The sequence below is a fragment of the Lepus europaeus genome, chromosome 19 (assembly GCF_033115175.1).
Source record: "Lepus europaeus isolate LE1 chromosome 19, mLepTim1.pri, whole genome shotgun sequence".
Classification (NCBI taxonomy): domain Eukaryota; kingdom Metazoa; phylum Chordata; class Mammalia; order Lagomorpha; family Leporidae; genus Lepus; species Lepus europaeus.
The window spans coordinates 41,102,157-41,122,282 of NC_084845.1; the positions used below are offsets into that span (position 1 = coordinate 41,102,157).

The 20,126-nt window shown below is 43.1% G+C and overlaps 2 protein-coding genes across 8 annotated transcripts in view; one reads left to right on the forward strand and one right to left on the reverse strand.

Moving 5' to 3' along the window:
* Positions 1-13,528, reverse strand: part of RPGRIP1L (RPGRIP1 like) — a 110,190-nt gene extending 96,662 nt beyond the window's left edge. For 4 of the 7 annotated variants that reach the window (XM_062177302.1, XM_062177296.1, XM_062177301.1 and 1 more), the window contains exons 1-7: positions 13,414-13,528; positions 11,862-12,014; positions 11,403-11,446; positions 10,885-10,976; positions 8,481-8,625; positions 5,110-5,408; positions 656-758 (exon numbers count right to left, since the gene is read on the reverse strand). In XM_062177302.1, coding sequence (XP_062033286.1) covers positions 656-758; positions 5,110-5,408; positions 8,481-8,625; positions 10,885-10,969 — 632 coding nt within the window. In that variant the 5' untranslated portion in view covers positions 10,970-10,976; positions 11,403-11,446; positions 11,862-12,014; positions 13,414-13,528. The other 3 variants (XM_062177298.1, XM_062177297.1, XM_062177300.1) reach the window with 3 other exon arrangements.
* A 208-nt stretch (positions 13,529-13,736) lies between these two features.
* FTO (FTO alpha-ketoglutarate dependent dioxygenase) overlaps positions 13,737-20,126 on the forward strand; it is a 413,000-nt gene continuing 406,610 nt past the window's right edge. The window contains exon 1 of the mRNA XM_062177305.1: positions 13,737-13,838. Coding sequence (XP_062033289.1) covers positions 13,794-13,838 — 45 coding nt within the window. The 5' untranslated portion in view covers positions 13,737-13,793. The remainder of the gene's footprint in view (positions 13,839-20,126) is intronic.

Sequence of the window (20,126 nt, forward strand, 5' to 3'; positions counted from 1 at the left end):
ACATTGTAAGCCTATATTATTCTCAAGTAACAATCTACATAGCATAGCGTCTGTGTCATGTTCTCTTGCCTTATTCAGTGTTGTTTCTTTTGGATCATCAGGAGAAGGAATATAGATAAAGTGGAGCCTTACCTTGATTTGTGTGACTCACAGACTCTGAAATCACAAAGCTTAGATTAACTGGCAAAGTCAGTTAAATGTGGCAGATGTAACTTTTTCGAAACCATGTATGTGGTAGAATGTAGTAATGCAAAAGCACAGGGAGAAAAAATGTGAAATCCATCTGTATTTGATAACACCAACGTTTTCAGCTACTCCCCCCAATTCCTTTTTTTGTAACCACAGAAAGAGCTAATTGTTTCAGGATCTGATAAAATCTACCTGTGACTTTCTGGGATGGAAATGTTGCCTCTAAAGTTTTATGCCATTCTCTTGGGGGGTAAAATAAGAAAGAAGACTATCCTATAAACCATTCCATTGATGCAATTGGGTCATTTTCCTCACTTTACTGAATATATGTTATATAACACCTAACAGTCATTACCCCACAGAACTAGCTATATAGTTCAATTTCGCTTAAAACAAAGGAAAGTAAGGGATTACAAAAAGAAATGATCAACAAAGTTCTAAAATGACCATGAAAAAGAATACTTACAAATTTCTTATTTCTCCTCTGGCTTCTTCAAGTAAACTGTTGTCATATTTTGTAAGCATGGGTTGTAAGGTTTCTGTTACATCTGCATCTTGGACTCTTATACCTAAGAATAGAGTAACAAAGTATTATACAAGTCAAGTTAGTAAAGAAGGATCATTGATTTGTTATGGAACAGGTATCTGTAATACAATAAATCTCTTCTTAGGTACTAAGGTACGTGTTCTGTAGTGCAGAGAATTAGAAATATACTGCCCAAAAGAATATTAAATCTCAGCTACCAGTGGGTGTTAAGTAAAATGCAGCAGTTAGGTGCTGCCCACTTAATAAATTCTACCAAGGAAACTATATATAATCTAGAATTTGATTTGATTTAAGAGTTAGAGCTCCTGCAGTAATTTCTAAAGAACCAGTCTTCAAATTAGGTCTTTCCAACATAAACCAAAGTATGAAGAAAAACAGGTTTCAAAAATCTGATATCCAGTTTTTTAAATTTTAAAACCAGTCATTCACAAACCTTAGCTTCATATTTAAGTCAAAATGAACCCACAATAAGAAAATCCATACTTGAACAAAGGTAATTTGAAAATGGATCATGAATAGGACTCCTTTAAAGAAAGCATTTTCCTGTAGCACTTAAAATTTTCCTGGGATTGGGCCAGCGCCATGGCTCAATAGGCTAATCCTCCGCCTGCGGCACCGGCACCCGGGGTTCTAGTCCCGGTCAAGACCCAGATGCTGCACTGCCCATCCAGCTCTCTGCTATGGCCTGGGAAAGCAGTAGAAGATGGACTCTGACTCTCAAATAAATAAATAAATTTTATTTATTAATAAATAAATAGGCCAGCGCTGCGGCTCAGTAGGCTAATCTTCTACCTGCAGCGCTGGCACACCGGGTTCTAGTCCTGGTCAGGGCACCGGATTCTGTCCCAGTTGCTCCTCTTCCAGGCCAGCTCTCTGCTGTGGCCCGGGAGTGCAGTGGAGGATGGCCCAAGTGCTTGGGCCCTGCACCCGCATGGGAGACCAGGAGAAGCACCTGGCTCCTGGCTTTGGATCAGCGTGGTGCGCCAGCCGCAGCGGCCATTGGAGGGTGAACCAACGGCAAAGGAAGACCTTTCTCTCTGTCTCTCTCACTATCCACTCTGCCTGTCAAAAAAAAAAAAAAAAAATTTTCCTGGGATTGGCATTGTGCTAAGGTTGGTTAAGTCACTGCCTGCAATGCCAGCATTCCATAGGGACACCAGTTAGTGTCCCAGCTGCTCCACTTCTTATCTAACTCCCTGCTAATGGCCTGGGAAAAGCAGTGGAAGATGGCCCGAACCCTGCCACCCACATGGCAGAACTCAATGAATCCCTATCTAGGAAACAGAGAGTGGGAACATTTTACTTGGGAGAAAAATGACAAAAAACTTTTCTCCTTTCTTGTTCCTATGGTGTTGTTTTCATCTTTCAAGGACTGGAGACCAAAGTTTTACATGATTTTTTATGTATCTAAAAGTGTTTGGTCTTTATGTGAGCATATTCAAAACAAAAACCAATGAGACTTAAAATTTCACTTCTCTCCTTAGTAAATGAGATTTAACACTGTATTGAAAATATTTACTTTCAGGTCGATTGTAATAAAGTTTGTTGCTGGGCTGGCGCTGTGGCTCACTTGGTTAATCCTCCACCTGTGGCACCGGCATCCCATATGGGTGCTGGGTTCTAGTCCCGGTTGCTCCTCTTCCAGTCTAGCTCTCTGCTGTGGCCCGGGAGGGCAGTGGAGGATGGCTCAAGTGCTTGGGCTCCTGTACCCGCATAGGAGACCAGGAAGAAGCACCTGGCTTCTGGCTTTGGATCGGCATAGTGCCAGCCGTGGCAGACATTTGGGGAGTGAACCAATGGAAGGAAGACCTTTCTCTCTCTAACTACCTGTCAAAAAAGAAAATTCAAAAAAAAGTTTGTTGGTGGAGAGAACTGAGAATTTTTATTAGAATTATTTAGGTTGTACTTTGAGGGTTGTCTATGCAACTGAATTGCTTTGTAGCCTAGATTTTTTTTTTTAAAGATTTATTTGAAATGTCGGGCCCTCGCCAGCGAGGGTTCAACACAGTCACAACACGGTCACTGTTCATAGGTTCTCAAGGAACTTTCACACTTGTGGGGGCAGAAGGAAAGTGGGGAGAGGAGAAAAGAAAGGAGGGGGCACGGCGGCAGCCCGCCCAGATCCCAATGTCCCTTTATGCTGTTATCGTCCAATCAGATGAAAGGGCACGTATAGCCTCAGGTCGAAAATTCATCTGTTTCACCTGGTTCTTCCTAGTTGTTTATGCAGTCCATTCTGTTTCATCTGTTTCACCTGGTTGTTTTCGTAGGCCTTGTGGTCAACCGATTGCTGCAAACAATGTAGAGGAGGTTCCCACATGTGGCCAGCCTGCGGTTCCCCACATGAAAGACAAAGTTACAGAGAGGCAGAGGCAGGCAGAGAGAAAGAGACTTTCCATCTGCTGGTTTACTCCCTAGATGGCTGTGATGGCCAGAGCAGTGCTCATCTGAAGGCAGGTGCCAGAAGCTTCTCCCACCTGGCTGCAGGGGCCCAAGGACTTGGGCCATCTTCTACCGCCTTACCAGGCCATAGCAGAGAGCTGGATCAGAAGTGGAGCAGCCAGGACTTAAAGTGGCGCCCAGATGGAATGCCGGCACTGCAGGCCATGGCTTTATCTGCTTAAATCACAGCGTTGGTCCCTTGGCTATGTTTTTGTTTTTTTTGTTTGTTTTTGTTGTTGGACAGGCAGAGTTAGATAGTGAGTGAGAGAGAGAGAGAGAGAGAGAGAGAGAGAGAGACAGACAGACAGACAGAAAAGGTCTTCCTTCTGTTGATTCACTCCCCAAATGTGATTCACTCCCCAAATGTGGCCGGTGCGCTGTGCGGATCTGAAGCCAGGAGCCAGGTGCTTCCTTCTGGTCTCCCATGCGGGTGCAGGGCCCAAGCACTTGGGCCATCCTCCACTGCCCTCCCGGGCCACAGCAGAGAGCTGGACTGGAAGAGGAGCAACTGGGACAGAATCTGGCACTCCAACCGGGACTAGAACCCAGGGTGCTGGCGCCGCAGGCAGAGGATTAACCTACTGAGCCGCTGCGCTGGCCTCCTGGCTGTTTTATGTTATTTGACCTATGCCCATTTTTAGAGATGAACCTTTAAGGTTATCTGCTTTATTATTTTTATTTTACATGAAAAGGAAACTCAAGCTCAGAATGATTTGGAGATTTGTCCAAGGCCACCAGCTAGTAAGTGGAGGAGCAAGAATTCAACTTTTTAAATCCCTAGTTACATGCACATTCCATGCTGGCTCCACACAATGTGAAAGATTTCAATACTTCTACAGGTTTCAAAAAAGGCCTTTGGATGAAGAACTTAAATGTGATTGCTTAAAATAGTAAGTGTGATCATATATAAGCAAATTAGCTGATTTCTCCACTTGCCTGAGTCATGTGATTTCCACCTGTAATATTAATAAAAGGTCAAACTTAAAGCAAATTTTACTTAGTTTCATATGTGTTTCTTGTAACAGAATGAAGGGCTGTGTTGAATGGTTTATTAAAACAAGTGATAGTGATCAGGTGATTTTTTTTTTTTTTATTTGACAGAGTTAGACAGTGAGGGAGAGAGACAGAGAGAGAGAGAGAGGTCTTCCTTCTGTTGGTTCACCCCCAAAATGGCCGCTACAGCTGGAGCTGTGTGGAGTCAGGTGCTTCTTCCTGGTCTTCCACGTGGGTGCAGGCGCCCAAGCATTTGGGCCATCCTCCACTGCCTTCCTGGACCACAGCAGAGAGCTGGACTGGAAGAGGAGCAACCGGGACTAGAACCTGGCGCCCATATGGGATGCCGGCACCGCATGTGGAGGATTAACCAAGTGAGCCATGGAGCTGGCCCCAATCTGGTGATTCTTAAGTAAAATGATCTCACGACAATGTTATGATTTTAAGAAAAAGCAAGCCAGGGCCAGTGTTGTGGCACAGTGAGTTAAGCCAATGCCTGTGATGCCAGCATCCCTTATGAGAGCTGGTTTGAGTCCTGGCTGCTCCACTTCTGATCCAGCTCCCTGCAAATGTGCTTGGTAAAGCAGTGGAGGATGGCTCAAGTCCTGGAACCCTTGCACCCACAATCTCCCCACAATGGGAGACCCAGATGAAGCCCTTGCACCCACAATGGGAGACCCAGATGAAGCTCTTGGCTCCTGGCTTCGGCCTGGCCAGCCCTGGCCATTTGGTGGGTAAAACAGTGGATAGAAGGAAGACTTCCCTGTCTCTCTGTAACTCTGCCTTTCAAATAAATAAATAAATAAATTTTTTAAAAAATGTAAAAGAAAAACAGAAGAAACTTAACAACACTTAAAAATGGGTAATACAGAAATGACACTGTGTGTAAAACAATCATAAGACTTCAGTTTAGGATTTAAGGTTAAATGTTGTTTTACCTTTCCTGGGGCATTCTTGCAAGGCTGCATTTTCATTTGCTTTTCTACGCCCAGTGTTAATACGAGATTGTATATAATTGTATGGTGTCTGCCTGTAACTCTGGATTTGAAGTTGCTGTTTGGCTGAAATGAGTCTGTTTTTGAGGACTTCATTTTGTCTTTCAAGCTCATGAACTTTCTCTTGCAGCTGTTCAATCATTTCTTCCATTTCTACATCACGTCCGAGCCGCTTGGGGCCGCCACCAACCCGTTCATATCTTTTCTTGTCATTAACTAGCCGTATTAACTTGGTGGCCATTCTAGGGAAATAATAAAAAGATGAAAAGGAATGTGAGAAGTCAGCATAAAATGCATTCTGTTGAAAGGAACATAATCACTGTGAAGACTTCAGTGCAGAACCTGAATAATAAATTTCAGGTTTTGATGTAACTATTACTGCCTGTGAAGAACCCTTTGATGATAATTGAAACCACTGGGCAACAATCTGCTTTATAGCACTGACAAATAACAGTTTCCTAAGGCTTATCATTTAAGGTTGGTAAAGAGAGGACACATATTTACTCCATATGTTCCTGAAATGCAATTTTTAACGCATGACCTTATATAGGAATGCTGTATGCACTTAAATGTAGTTACAGATTGTGGATGTGGTGGGTTATATCTGCAATCCACAGTAAGTTAAAACTTCTGAAAAGTGTGTTAAGATCAGGCAGCACTTAGGTAAAATATTGTTTTCAGTTTCTCTAGCATTCAGAAATATAAGAATGTTAAAATACACACATTTAAAGCCCAATGAAAAATTCAAAAGAAACCAAAATGTACCACTAAACGTTGTTTAGTGCTCAGGAACCATTCAGTTTGATAGTAGAAAATAACGATGCAAAAAGTATCATTTCAATGCTACTTTGAAATTTAGACGTAAATTGTGCTTCTGACATCTTAGAGGTTTCTACCTCTACCTTTGATTCTTTTAAGTTCTGATAAAAACTGGTTAGACAGAACAAAAGACAGAAAGGGCACATGAGGGTGATGTAATATACACGTACGGAAAACATGCCTGACAGTGAATGGAAAAATCTTGGCAGGACAAGAAAGAAAAGGTGGCTTTGATGAGAGACACAAGTTCAAGACTTTACAAAATTGGTCGCACATCTTCAATAGCTGATTCTAGTTTATAGTGAATCTATTTTTATAAAGACCCAGACAGGAGATTGAAAATAAAAACACACTTCATTTTTTTCTTTAAATGGGGTTTGCTTTATTTTAGCATGGTTATGGACAGAAGCTTTTACTTAAGAGAACAAAAGTGAAATAAAAAGATCCTTAATAGCTTTGGGATGTCATAGAACAACCTCTTTTTTTTTTTTTTCACCCCCCTAAGCAGAGTCCTCTGTAAATGCGGTAGTAATACATGTCTATCTACACTTCTGGCCGACAGCATGTGGCATCAGGAGAGCTATGCATAACATAATCAGTTAAGATTGTTTTCTCTTTCCCTTGAGGCACGTCCATTAAGCATGCTTTATAAGGGATATAGGATAATAAAAACCAAGATCTAACAGTACCACAAACATCCTAGTAAAATAATCAATGGATTAGTTCCTTTTCCACCTAATCCAGAGAATGATATATCATGGGGGATATCTTGCCAGGTATTATAATCCCAAAGAGCCCCGAACTCTGCCTAGTCCTTTAGTAAGTGTAGGGTCCTGCGCCCAACAAATCACCCATCCATGAATATAAGGTAGTCATCTAACAGTCATGAGATACCAACTTTCAACCTAAATTCTTGAATGTTCTGTTGTAGAGATTTTCACACAGAAATATAGATTACATTCAAAAGACAGAGATTTAATATGAAAAGTCACCATCTAAGAAAAACAAATGACCCTAATTTTAAGGCAAACAAAACACATCTATAGTGTCTTCAGATTACTTAAATAATGTTCAAGTAAACTTTGACAAGATATTTAAATTTGTGTCTATCCAGTGACAGAAAAACTTGTTTGATTTCTTTTGTGATATTAATGAATCAAAAGTGATCTGCTAAAGTTTGATCTGCTAGTTTTAAAAGGTGGTTTATAAAAGAATCTACAGTTATATTAAAAAAGATACTAATTAAATCTTAGGTATAAATTTAAAGATACAGTAGACTAGGTCACTGTCAATGGTGTGAGACTGAAAAGGAATTTCGGGGTTTGGGTCATAACATTCATCTGACCACAACTCACAGGGCTCAGTAAAATAAAACCCCTGGAGGTTATATGGCTTAAACGGACCACAGGCTACCAGCATAATAGACAATAGAAGACGTACGTGCAACCTGACTCCTAGCCCAGTATTTTCCCATTAACCTATATAGCTCATTACTGAGTTGTTTTTTATTTTCTGACTAGGATAAATTACTAATGAAGTAAAGGTTATGAACGCAATTCTTTCCTAGTTAGCGGTCATAGACCACATATCTCATCGTGACTGGCTGACGTGTGCTACTTGTCAGAAACGGAACCAGGTAAGTAAATCACATCTTGAAAATAGCCAACTCAAAGCACAAGGCCCGGATGCAGCAATTCTGGGGTTGTTAAAACAACATCCATACAGCAGCAACTGACCTGCAATCATCTTTTTAGGATGAACTGTAAGCAGGAACAAACCCTGTCTTCTTTCCTCAATGCCTGTCTCACCTTTTTTTTTTAAATCAAGAATATGAATATGCATATAGACAAGCTCAGATATACAAATGTGAATCTACTTTTTTGTTTTTAATGAAATAAATTCAAAAGATAGGGATAAAAAAGAAAGAATATCTACTCCTAAGAAATCATTCTTGCAGTTTTTGCACATAAATCAAAAGTAACATTATGTTTCTTCAGAAACAGTAGAGACCCTTTGAAATAAATATTGAATCTAGACTAATGAGAGCAAAGTTAGATAAGTTCCAGAAACTAAACTGATGTTTCGTTAGTAGACCCCAAATCTTAAGGGAACATGCAGTCTAACAAGTTAGAATATTTAATTACTTTTAAAACCTTTCATTTTAAAATGAAGACATTTAAAAACAGATGTCTTGGCCATTTGCTTATTAAACTATAAATATTAAACCAAAAGTTATTTACAGACATGCTACGCTCATGGCAAAGTTGTTAGCTCTTTTCTTTCAAATAGCAACTTCAGACATAATAAACACTTATTATCTTTCCAAGGTTTATAATTCTAGTTTGCAAGATTTTCCATTTTTAAAAATTGTATTTATTTACAACCTGCCTTGTTCCAAAAAGATTCTAGGTGGGGTTTTCAATTAAGTTTATAAAAAAATTATTCTTCAAACTTTACAGAGTCAAGAAAAAAAGCTAAAAGCTTTTTATCATAACCTTTTAATTTTATCCTCTTGCTTGCGGGCATGCTGTTTAAGTAAAATGTTCTCATCATGCAAACGCAAAAATCTGTCTTCCAGTTCCTCACGACTGACACGTGACACCGCCTGGCGAGATTTCATCGTTCGTGTTGTTGAAGCTTCTGCAAAAATGTGAGGATGGTTAATTGCGGGATTACTTAAAACAGCCTCTAAAAATAACAGTGCCTTATTTCAATATAATCTCTAATGCACTCTTCTTATGTTTTTCCCTTTTGTGATGTACAATTAAGAATACTTCAGAAAATGTTACAGCATTGTTTGCATAAGTGATATGAGGTGAGAATAAAAACCCTTGTTGTTTTACATTATATACTCTGCTACTAATATTCATGTGTTAATAGAGATTTGAGGAACAATATCCATTAAGAATTTTTTATGTAATAATTCTTTAAGAATATACAATGGAATTCTGATTGAGTGAAGATTTCAATTCATATGCTGAATGTTGTGATAATGAAATCACAAATCAGAGTATCTTTTTTTAAACAAAGCCAACAGTTTGAAAAGAATAACACAGTATGACTAAGAGATTTTTTTTTTTCCAATGTACGAGCATTATAGAAAAGAAACTAGAGGGGCCAGCGCTGTCGCTCACTAGGTTAATCCTCCACCTGCAGCGCCAGCATCCCATATGGGCGCCGGGTTCTAATCCCAGCTGCTCTTCTTCCAGTCCAGCTCTCTGCTGTGGCCCGGGAGGGCAGTGGAGGATGGCCCAAATGCTTGGGCTCCTGCACCCGCATAGGATACCGGGAGGAAGCACCTGGCTCCTGGCTTCGGATCAGCGCAGCGCTGGCTGTGACGGCCATTTGGGGAGTGAGCCAACGGAGGGAAGACCTTTCTCTTTGTCTCTCTCATTGTCTATAACTCTACCTGTCAACTAGGGGGTGAACCAACGGAAGGAAGACCTCTGTCTCTAACCTCTATTTCTTCTAACTCTGACTTTCAAATAAATAAATAAATAAAATCTTTAAAAAAAAAAGAAAAAAGAAACTAGAGTGTGAGAACAATCAGAAAGGCTCCCAAAATTTAAACTGCCACTTAAGAGCTTCCAAATCATTTCTCCATAAGCTATCTTATATATCTTTATAGAATTTTTACATCATGTAGAATGCATATAGGGTATCTTTTTATGGATGTATAAATGTGGTACTTTTCTTGTCTCTGTAAGGTAGTCAATTTTCAGTAATCCTCCAATAAAAATACAACAAACTGACAGATAATAAAGTCCTCTGGTGGTTTACTGAAGATAGTAACTGAACTCAGCTCAAAAGCTCAAAGATCGAAATCAAAGCTGATATATAATGTTTACTTTTTTCTTTTTAAAGATTTATTTTATCTATTTGAAAAGCAGAGTTATAGACAGAGGAAGTGGAGAGACAGAGATCTTACATCTGCTGGTTTACTCCCCAAAAGGCTGTAAAAGCTGGGACTGGGCAAAGGATGAAGCCAGGAGCCAGAAGCTTCCTCCGGGTCTCCGAAGTGCATGAGCAGGGAGCCGGATGGGAAGTGGAGCAGCCAGGACTCTAATCAGTATCTATGTGGGATGCCGCTGTCACAGGCAGTGGCTTTACTTGCGATGTTACAACATTGGTCCCATACTTTTTACTTTTGACAATAAAATGTCTGTAGTCAAATTTTTCTTTTTCAGTGAACAATACATTCATTGGCCACTTTTGTGACATAAAGGTGGCTACTTATAATGTACTTAGTGGAGTAAATCTCAATAGCAAATGAAGTGACGTGAGAGTATGGCTGACACACATATTGACGTACAAACAGAAACGTAATTCTGCACTCTAAACTGTTCCTTCAAGTAATGCTTTTTTTCCTTCATGTTAAAGTGCTTTTGAGTTCTACAGCAACTTCTAAGGGATAAATGGAAGGATCAAGAAAATCTTTAATGTACATTAATTTGATAAAAAAGTTACTATCACTTGCATAAACAACTCATTTTGAGATACTCAACTTGAAAGGCAAAAATTTTAAAATTTGACATTTCCTCCTATATAAAATTTCAACATAAAGAAATGTTTTAATGGTGAATGCAATTTAAACAATTTAGTTTGGAGGGTTGATACTCTCTATGTAGTTTCTACTCATGTGTGGAATTTTAAAAAGATGATTTATAACAATTCTTTATCAGAGGGGGATTTTACATTTGCTATGAGCTGTTGATAATTGACTCACGCAGTAAAATACCATATGTGTTCTAAATTCTCCATCTTCTTGTTTAGTCCAATCAAGAGCTATATAGTTACTTAAATGGTTTGGTTTGTATGAATATCAGAAATACTTTAAATTAAAAGTAAAGAAATCACTGATCAAAGATCATAACTGTAATAAATAACAGCTGGCCAGACCTTGTAACCCTTCCATTCTTAAGAGGTTTAGACCTATATCTTTCACAGGCAGATCTCCTGCAGTCTCATCAGTGGGACCAGACATGGCTGATCTGTGGAGAAAAGAAAATTCAAATAAACTCTTTCCAAGTTATTACATTAACTATGCACTGGAATGTACCATATAAAACCAATAAGGGACTAGAACTTTAATGGACATCTTATTGCCCACATGTGGCTGCCTGAAGAAGATGAAAGCTGCTATTCTAAAAGTTATATCACATTCAATCATGGAGATAGTGTTCCTTTCAACAGTGGATTTCCTATAGTTTGCTTAGGAAATGAGGTAAGATTATCATTCTTCCTTCTCTCTTCTTATTCCTCTTTCTGGGAAGAAAGAAAGGCAAAAAGAAACCAACAAACTTTCTCAGATTTAAGAAATACTTCCTCCCTGTTCCTCTCAAAGAATTCTCAAGAAAAATCTTGAAGAAACTCAGTTCAGCAACGTGATTCACCTGGTTGGTTGTCACATCACTTACCAGTGGCTCAAGTCACTCAGCCTCTCTGGGTTTCAGTTCATTAACTGTGAAGGGGAGACAATAACACATATTTCACAGTTACTCTGAAAGGGAGCCAGTAACTTCAAAATATTTAGCATATATGTCTGAGATGTCAATATTACTCAAATATTAATTTTCTGCAGGGTGTACAAATGAGTGGGTAGGTCCAAGTTTTGTGAAAGAGGTTTCATAAATTTATAAAATGGGTTTGTGTTGTTGTGGTGTACTGCCTTTGTTGCCATGAGTCTAGGTGAGGCTCCAGGGTTTAACAGTCTTCACACATAGGCTGTATACTTAAATCTGGTACTCTCAGTTTCTGTTTTTTACAGAATCTCATCACAGTAACTAGTTTGTACGTGGATGTGAGTGGGCCACACCATGTCAAGGTTACAACCCAATCAAACCAACCTCCAGGATTTTCTTTTCATTTTGACCTACCTAGGAAGCCGAATGCTAGAACCGTTGTCCTAGAGGGTGAGCCGCAAGAGACGAGCAAGTCTATGTGTCTTGTTCACCTCTGGAGGGTGGCACAGGGCCTGAATAGCTCAGCACGCTGTTGAATGAGCAAACAGAGCCCATGCACCTGAGGGTCTGAAAGCACAGAGAGGGCTTACAAAATCTGGCACGCATATGTGGCTCTGCGCTATCTTTTAGGGAGAGCGCTCTTAGCTTTTACGGTAATCCACAGGAGATTGACAACCACGGTATTCTGCTGTGACAGAAACTGCTGACAACCTTGGAGAGTGTCTATTTCTTTTGGAAACACTGCCGCGGGAAAGGTCAACTTTCAGATGCAAATTGTCAAGAAGCGTAAACACCGTCCACCTGTGAAAATGACTTTTCCATGACAGAGTTCAGGTTGCTTTCACAACAACAGTGGTGATGACGGTGCCAACATTTTACTGGATGCTTGCTATAAGCTTAGGCATGATTCTCAATGCGTCCATGAATTCAACATGTCACCGTATTCTTGAGATTGCGACTTGAGAGACGAGGAAGCTGAGCCACAGAGGAGTTATCACGCCCAAGTCACACGGCTGGCCAGTGGCTGTCTGGTGTCCAAACTGGGAAGGGGAGGTGTCACCGGCATCCAGTGGGATGACGCTTAGCGGTCTACAGTGCGCCTGACATACACCACTGAAGTGGCTGGCCCCGGATGTTAATAGGGTGGAGGTTAAGAAACCCGGTACACCGCACAGGGCCTCTCAAACACCATTTCACACTACCCGTCCTCACGGCGCTGCTCCAACCTCATTCTTGACTTCCTTCGAAGCGGCCCTTCCCTTGTGTGGCTCACGGCCTTTGCATCAGCTGGGGTCTCGCCTCAATTTTCCAGAAAGGCTTTTCCCCACCACTCTATTTCTCTACATTTATTGCTTTCACAGCCGTCGCCTCTCTGAAATTACCTTATTGACTTACCAGTTCACTGTCGGCACTAACGAAGTACAGGCACCTTGGGATGGGTATGGGTCTTGTCCACAGCTGGTGGGGACCAGGACTGGGTACTTGGTGGGCACCATATTAATATTCACGGCGTGAATAAACCGCCACCAGGAACTGAGACCAGAATGGTCAACCGTGTCCCTGCCTCTAGGGAGCTAACAGCTTATGGGGGTGACGAGAGGACACACAAATTATAGTAAGCAGTCAGGCAAAGAACAGGCCACTCAGGAGGCGCAGGGACAGACAACCAACTCCTAATTCAGGACAAACGAACGACTGAAGGATCTGGATAGGGACAGCAATTCGCAGCCTCAAATCTCATCCGTTAAGGGTTTATGGCTGAGATATAAAATTTCAACTCGGTCCTGGGCATGGGGAAAAAGGGCGGGCTGTGATTCAGGCCTAACGCCGTGGAGCCGCTTTTTATGCGAGCACAAGGCCAGGGTCTTCTGCAGGCCGCAGAGCAGAGCTCAGAGCGCCCGCCCGCGCTGCACGGGGAGGGTCCGCCAACCTGTAGCCACCCCCGGTCCGCCCCCAGGGTACTCACCGCCACACTCTCTCCGCCGCTAGCTACCGTTGCTATAGCGCCCACGGCGTGTCCGGCGGCTGGCCGAGAGCAGCACGGGAAAAACATGGCGGGGCATGCTGCCTCCTGGGAAATGTAGTTCTTCTTGCGCTCCAGGCCTTCTGCTTGCTGCGTAGCGGACTACGCTCGCTCAGCTGTGGGACCTGGGAAATTCTTCAGCTCTAAGCCCCGAGGTGCTCCTGGGCGTCGCCGCCTTGCATCCTGGGAGACGTAGTTCTATTTGATCCCAGGGCGAATGGCGCCGGGCGGGAGCAGGATTCTGAAAGAACTACAAGCAGGAGGCGGGGTCCCGAACGGGGATCTACGCGGCTCGCGGTGGCGAAGGCGACTTTAGTGGCAGCATGAAGCGCACTCAGACCGCGGAGGAACGCGAGCGTGAAGCTAAGGTATTTCGGGCTCCAGACGGTCTGGGGATCTTCGTGCACTGGGCGCTAGAGGCAGGGAAGCCGAAGACGTAGGTTCGATGGCGAGAGGATGCATGGTATTAAGCCAAGGGATGACAGGGCCTTGTATGCAGGGGACCTGGAAAACGTGGGAGGGGGCAGTTATAAATTCGTAGTGCCCAGGATGCAGGCCGAGTCTTGTAGGAACTGCCCGGAGATGAAAATCAAGACACCCATTTCCTTGTCCTGTACCTGCGCCTGCTGCTTGGTTCCCTTTGTAGCCACCGTGGTGCCTCAGTTTACCGGGCTCTCAGATGACTGTGATCATCCCGGCTGGGTGTTCTCGTTCCATAATGGTCTCCCGGGCTGAGGTCTGCTGAGGCGAAATGAATGTCTGGGCGGTCAGATGGGTTTGTTTGGAACAGCTGCCTCAGTGGCCAGCTGGTGATCGCCTGTGCCTTCAGCCCTGTGGGCGTTAGGCTTTGGTGTTCGGCCTCCGACAGGTGCCATTCCGTGGGAGAACAGAGAGCAATAGCAACTTTTCAGAAGGCATTGATTGTGGTAAGAGCAACAGCGATTTGCTAAAAGTATTTATTGTGTGTCAGGCTCTGTGTGAGATGCATAGTTTTCGTATTGTCACGGTTGATTGCAAGGTAGTTGGTACACATGGAGTATCAACGCTCGTGTTTTCTTTTCCCTCATTCACAAAGTCAGGTCCCATTGATTTGTCTACATGTACAAAAGGAATCTGTCCACTTTTTTCCATCTCCACTATGTTGGACCAAGGCACTGTTATCTTTTTAATGGACTGTAGGAATAGCCTCCTTATTGGACTACGTTCACTTTATTTTTAAAGATTCGTGTATTTATTTGAAAGGCAGAGAAAGAATCTTCCAACCACTGGTTCACTCTCCAAATGGCTGCAATGGCCGGGGCTGGGCCAGGCCAAAGCCTGGAACTATATCCAGGTCCCAGGTGGCTGGCAGAGACCTGAGTGCTTGGGCCACCCTCTGCTGCTTTGCCAGGCACGTTAGCAGGGAGCTGGCTTGGAAGGGGAGCAGCAGGACTTGGTGCTCATATGGGATGCTGGTGTCCCAGGTGGAGGCTTAGCTTCCCTGCACCACAGCACAGGGCCCACTCTGCGCCCACTTTACAACCTGGCTTGACTGCTGTGTTCCCTTTTCCCCCCGTAACCCAACAAGCAGCCTCAACCTGCAGAGTGCAGTCTTTTTCAAATACAAATCTAGTTATGTCCTTTTCCTCCCTTCCTGCTCTGCCAGCCACCTCTTTAAAAATTTTCCATGGCCTTCTGTTGCTCTTACGGTAAAGACAAAACTTCACCCAGCCTACAGGGTCCTATGTGGTCCAGAGTGCCTTTGCTGTCAACCACTTTGGCCTGCCTTCTTAGAAGGCTCCCTTGTTTATGTTTCCACTGGTCCCAGGACCTTTGCACATGTTATTTGGTGCCTACTTTATGTTAGGCAGATGTGGGCAGTGAGGATCAGTTCTTGCACTTATGGAATTCAAGTCATAACAGGTAAGTCTGTCCTAGGGCAACCCACCTGAGGATTTTAAATATACAGTCTCTATGATATCTTGAGTTGTAGCAGCATTGCTCAAGGGACCTGAAGTTTTGCTGCTTGAATTTGCATATGAGGTGGCTAATACGCAGCAGATGGGCACGAAGGGAGAAGGCTCGTGTGCTTAGTCTATACAGTGCAAAGAGACAGCTCAGTGTCACCCAGTGCCATTGTGCATGGTGCTTTTCTCACCTTTCAGGTTTATTTAAAAGGTGATTCCATTTATTCTATAAAGGTTAATTGAGCATCCATTATTTGCCAGACACTGGGATTGTAATGTTTTTAGCATTTCTGCTCCAAAGGAGTATACCATAGAAACCATAACCACTGCCTGTGAGGTGGTTGTTAATGTCACCCACGTTGCACGGAGGTGGAAGCTGAGACTTGGAGGAGTCATGAGTTGTTTGAGGTCACATGGTTGCTAGCCGGAACTGGGCTCAGAGCAGGTGCTCTGCCTTCAGCTTCAAAGCGTTTTTTTTTCTTTTCTTTCTTTTTTTTTTTAAGATTTATTTTATTTATTTGAAAGAGTTACACAGAGAGGTAGAGACAGAGAGAGAGAGGTCTTCCATCCATTAGTTCACTCCCCAGTTGGCCACAACGGCCGGAGTTGAGCTGATTAGGAGCTTCTTCTGGGTCTCCCACATGAGTGCAGGGGCCCAAGGACTTGGGCCATCCTCTGCTGCTATCCCAGGCCATGGCAGAGAGCTGGATTGGAAGAGGAGCAGCTGGGACTAGAACCGGAGCTCATATGGGATGCCGGGGCTTCAGGTCAGGGCTTTAACCTGCTGTGCCACAGCACTGGCCCCTTCTTTTTTTTTTTTTCTTTCCATTTTCTGTTTGTGAAACATGTTGAATTGCTAGAGCACACTGTCTTTCCTTTTGCTTTAAACTTTTTTTGTGTGATTGTTCTTTAAGTCTTGAGTTATGAAACACTGTTGTTTAGAACAAAGTGAAGGCAGGTTTTTTTCCCTCCTTTGGCAACAGTTTATTTTTTTAAATTTATTTTTTTAAGGAATACAAATTTAATACGTACAACTTTAGTAATATAGTGATTCTTCCCACCTTACCTGCCCTCCCACCCACTCTCACACCCTTTCTTCTTCTCCCCTTCCCAGTCCCACTCTCCATTAAGATTCATTTTCAATTAACTTCGTACACAGAAGATCAACTCTATACCAAGTAAAGATTTCAACAATTTGCACACACACACGCAAACTGTTTGAGAACTAGTTTTACAGTTAACTCTCATAATACAACTCACTGAAGACAGAGCTCCTGCATGGGAAGTGCACAGTAACTCCTGTTGTTAATTTAACAATTAACGCTCTTATGTAAGAGGTCAGTGATCACCTGCGGCTCTTGACATGCACTGCCTATATGGAAGCCTTTTGAGTCCACAAACTCTGTCAGTATTTGGCCAAGTAGGCAGTTGTTTTATTTTTATTTAGTTTTTAAAGATTTTTTGTATTTATTTGAAAGGCAGAGTTACAGAGAGAGGGCAAGACAGAGAGGGAGGGAGGGAGAGGGAGAGAGAGGGAGGGGGGCCTTCTATCTGCTGGTTGACTCCCAAAGTAGTCCCACTGGTCAGGGCTGGGTTAGGCTGAAGCCTGGAGCCAGGAGCTTCATGTCCCATGAGGGTGGTAGGGGCTCAAGCACTTGGGCCATCTTCCACTGCTTTCCCAGGCTACCAGCTTGGAGCTAGATCAGAAGCAGAGCAACCAGGACGTGAAATGGTGTCTCCATGGGACGCCGGCATTGTAGGTGGCAGCTTTACTTGCTATGCCCGCCACGATGCCAGCTCCTAGGCAGTTGTTTTAAATCTTAAATAGAAAATACCCAGTTATGAGCTATTTCATCTTTTTAAGCTCAGCTTTACTGAGCTATAATTTATATATAGTAATTGGCAACCATTTGTAGTGTATAGTTTGATGAGATCTGACAGATGCGTATACCTGCAAAACTGCCACAGAATGGTTCCCTCTTGTGAAAGTTTTCTCTTGCTCATTTGTAGTCAATTTTCCCCTTTCCCTTGACCCCCAAGTAGCTACACCTGGGTTCTCTGTCGCTCTAGGTGAGTTCTGTGTTTTCCAGAGGTTCCTGTTCGCGGAAGCACACGGTGGGCACGCTGCCGTTGGTGTGTTCAGTAAGCCTGAGGCTTTTGAGATCCATCAGGGCGGTTGTGTGTATTGATAGCTTGTTTCTTTTTATTGCTGAGTAACAGTTCGGCTGTGGGGATGTGGCACATGCCTTCTGTTCACTGTTGCTGGACACCAGGATTGCTTCTGATTTGGGGCCATTATGAAAAAGGCTGCTGTGGCCATTCCTGGATAGGTCTTTATGTTTCCACTTCTCTTGGGTAATGCCTGGGAATGGAATTACTGCATCATATGGAAGCTTTCTGTTAAAAGTGACTTTGTTTACTTTTGATTGACACATACACATTGAATGTATTTATGGAGTCTCATGTGACGTTTCTATACATGTATACATCGCATAATGTGCAGTCAGGGTAGGCATGTCTGTGTCCTCACATTTAACATTTCTTCATGAACAGATTTCAAAATCCTTTCTCCTACTTTTTTTTTTTTTCACTTTATTTATTTTTTTTTTTATTTTTGACGGGCAGAGTGGACAGTGAGAGAGAGAGACAGAGAGAAAGGTCTTCTTTTGCCGTTGGTTCACCCTCCAATGGCTGCCATGCTGTGGCTGGCGCACCGCGCTGATCCGAAGGCAGGAGCCAGGTGCTTCTGGTCTCCCATGGGGTACAGGGCCCAAGCACTTGGGCCATCCTCCACTGCACTCCCTGGCCACAGCAGAGAGCTGGCCTGGAAGAGGGGCAACCGGGACAGAATCCGGAGCCCCGACCGGGACTAGAACCCGGTGTGCTGGCGCCGCAAGGCGGAGGATTAGCCTGTGGAGCCACGGCGCCGGCCCCTCTCCTACTTTTTTAAAAAAGAGAAATACACAGTGCATTATCATTGTTGTCATCCTACTGTGCAGTGAACACCGGAATGTCTAACTATAGTTTAGTAGCTGTCAGTCACCTCCCCGTACCTCACTCTCCCCAGCCTCTGAAAACACCGTTATACTTTTGACTGCCATGAGATCACCTTTTTTGTTTTTAGGCCCCACATGTGCGTGAGATCATTTGATGTTTGTCTTTCTGTGCTTGGCTTATTTCACTGCAGGTAATGACCTCTAGACCCATCCATCTTGTTTCAATGACAACATTGCAGCTTTGTATCCCATTGTGTAAATAGACCACATTTGCTCTGTCCATTCCTCAGAACATGAACACTTAAGTTGTTTCCATGTCTTGGCTGTTGTGAACAGAGCTGCAATGAACGTGGGCATGCGGATATCTTGTGTGTGTGTGTAAACATGTATAGATACATGTGTACATATATAAACCCAGTAGTGGGACTCCTATATCATATGCTAATTCTGTTTTTAGTTTTTTTTTCGAAGAACCTCCTTACTGTTTTCTAAAGTGATTTTAACTGTATCAGTTTCCTGGGGTTGCTACAACAAGTTACCACAAATTTGGTGGCTTTAAACAACAGAACTGCTTCCTGTTAGAGTTCCGGAGACAAGATGTCTGGAATCACGGGACTGGCAGGGCCACGTTCCCTCTGCAGGTGCAAGGGGTGAATCCTCCCCTGCCTCCTCTGGCTCCTGGTGTTCCTTAGCTTGTAAGGCTTCAGCCTCTGTCTCCTTCACAATACCTTCTTTTATTTAAAGATTTATTTTATTATTTATATGAAAGTCAGAGTTACACAGAGAGAGGAGGGGACAGAGAGATAGAGAGAGAGAAAGGTCTTCCATCCGATGGTTCTCTCCCCAGTTGGCTGCAATAGCCAGAGCTGTGTTGATCTGAAGCCAGGAGCCAGGAGCTTCCTCCGGGTCTCCCACATGGGTGCAGGGGCCCAAGGACTTGAGCCGTCTTCTACTGTTTTCCCAGGCCATAGCAGAGAGCTGGATCGGAAGTGGAGCAGCCGGCTCGAACCGGTGCCCATATGGGATGCTGGCACTGCAGGTGTTGGCTTTATTCACTATACAACCACACCAGCCCCTGGGATGATCTTTTCTTGAGAGCCTTATAATCTTCAACTTAATTACATCTGCAATGACCCCTTTTCTGAATAAGGTCACATTCATAGGTACCAGGAGTTTGGACTTGGACATGTCTTTTTGGAGAATTATATTTAAAAACACTGTGCTGTTTTATATTCCCCACTACCTATGCATAAGGGTTCTAGTTGCTTCATGTTCTCAACAACACTTGGTATTATCGTCTTTTAAATTTTAGCTGTTCTAGTGAATTCATCATGGTAACTCATTATGGTTTTAATTTGCATTTCAGTGATGACTGTTGAGGATGTATCTCTTTTCTTATAGAACTGTTTCCGACTTTTTTTAAATGTACGTAGGAGAGACCGAGAGACACAGAAGTCTCGTCTCCTGGTTCACTCCCCAAATGCCTGCAACAGCCAGGCATGAAGTCAGGATCCAGGAACTCAATCTAGGTCTTCCATGTGAGTGGCAGGGACCCAACTTCTTGTTCCATCACCTGTTGCTTCGCAGGGTGTTAGCAGGAAGCTGTAATCAGGAGTGGAACCAGAACTTGAATGCAGGCCCTGAGATATGGGATGTGAACACGAGGCAGGCAGCTTAACTGCTATACCAAATGCCTGCCCCCTTTTTTATTTTT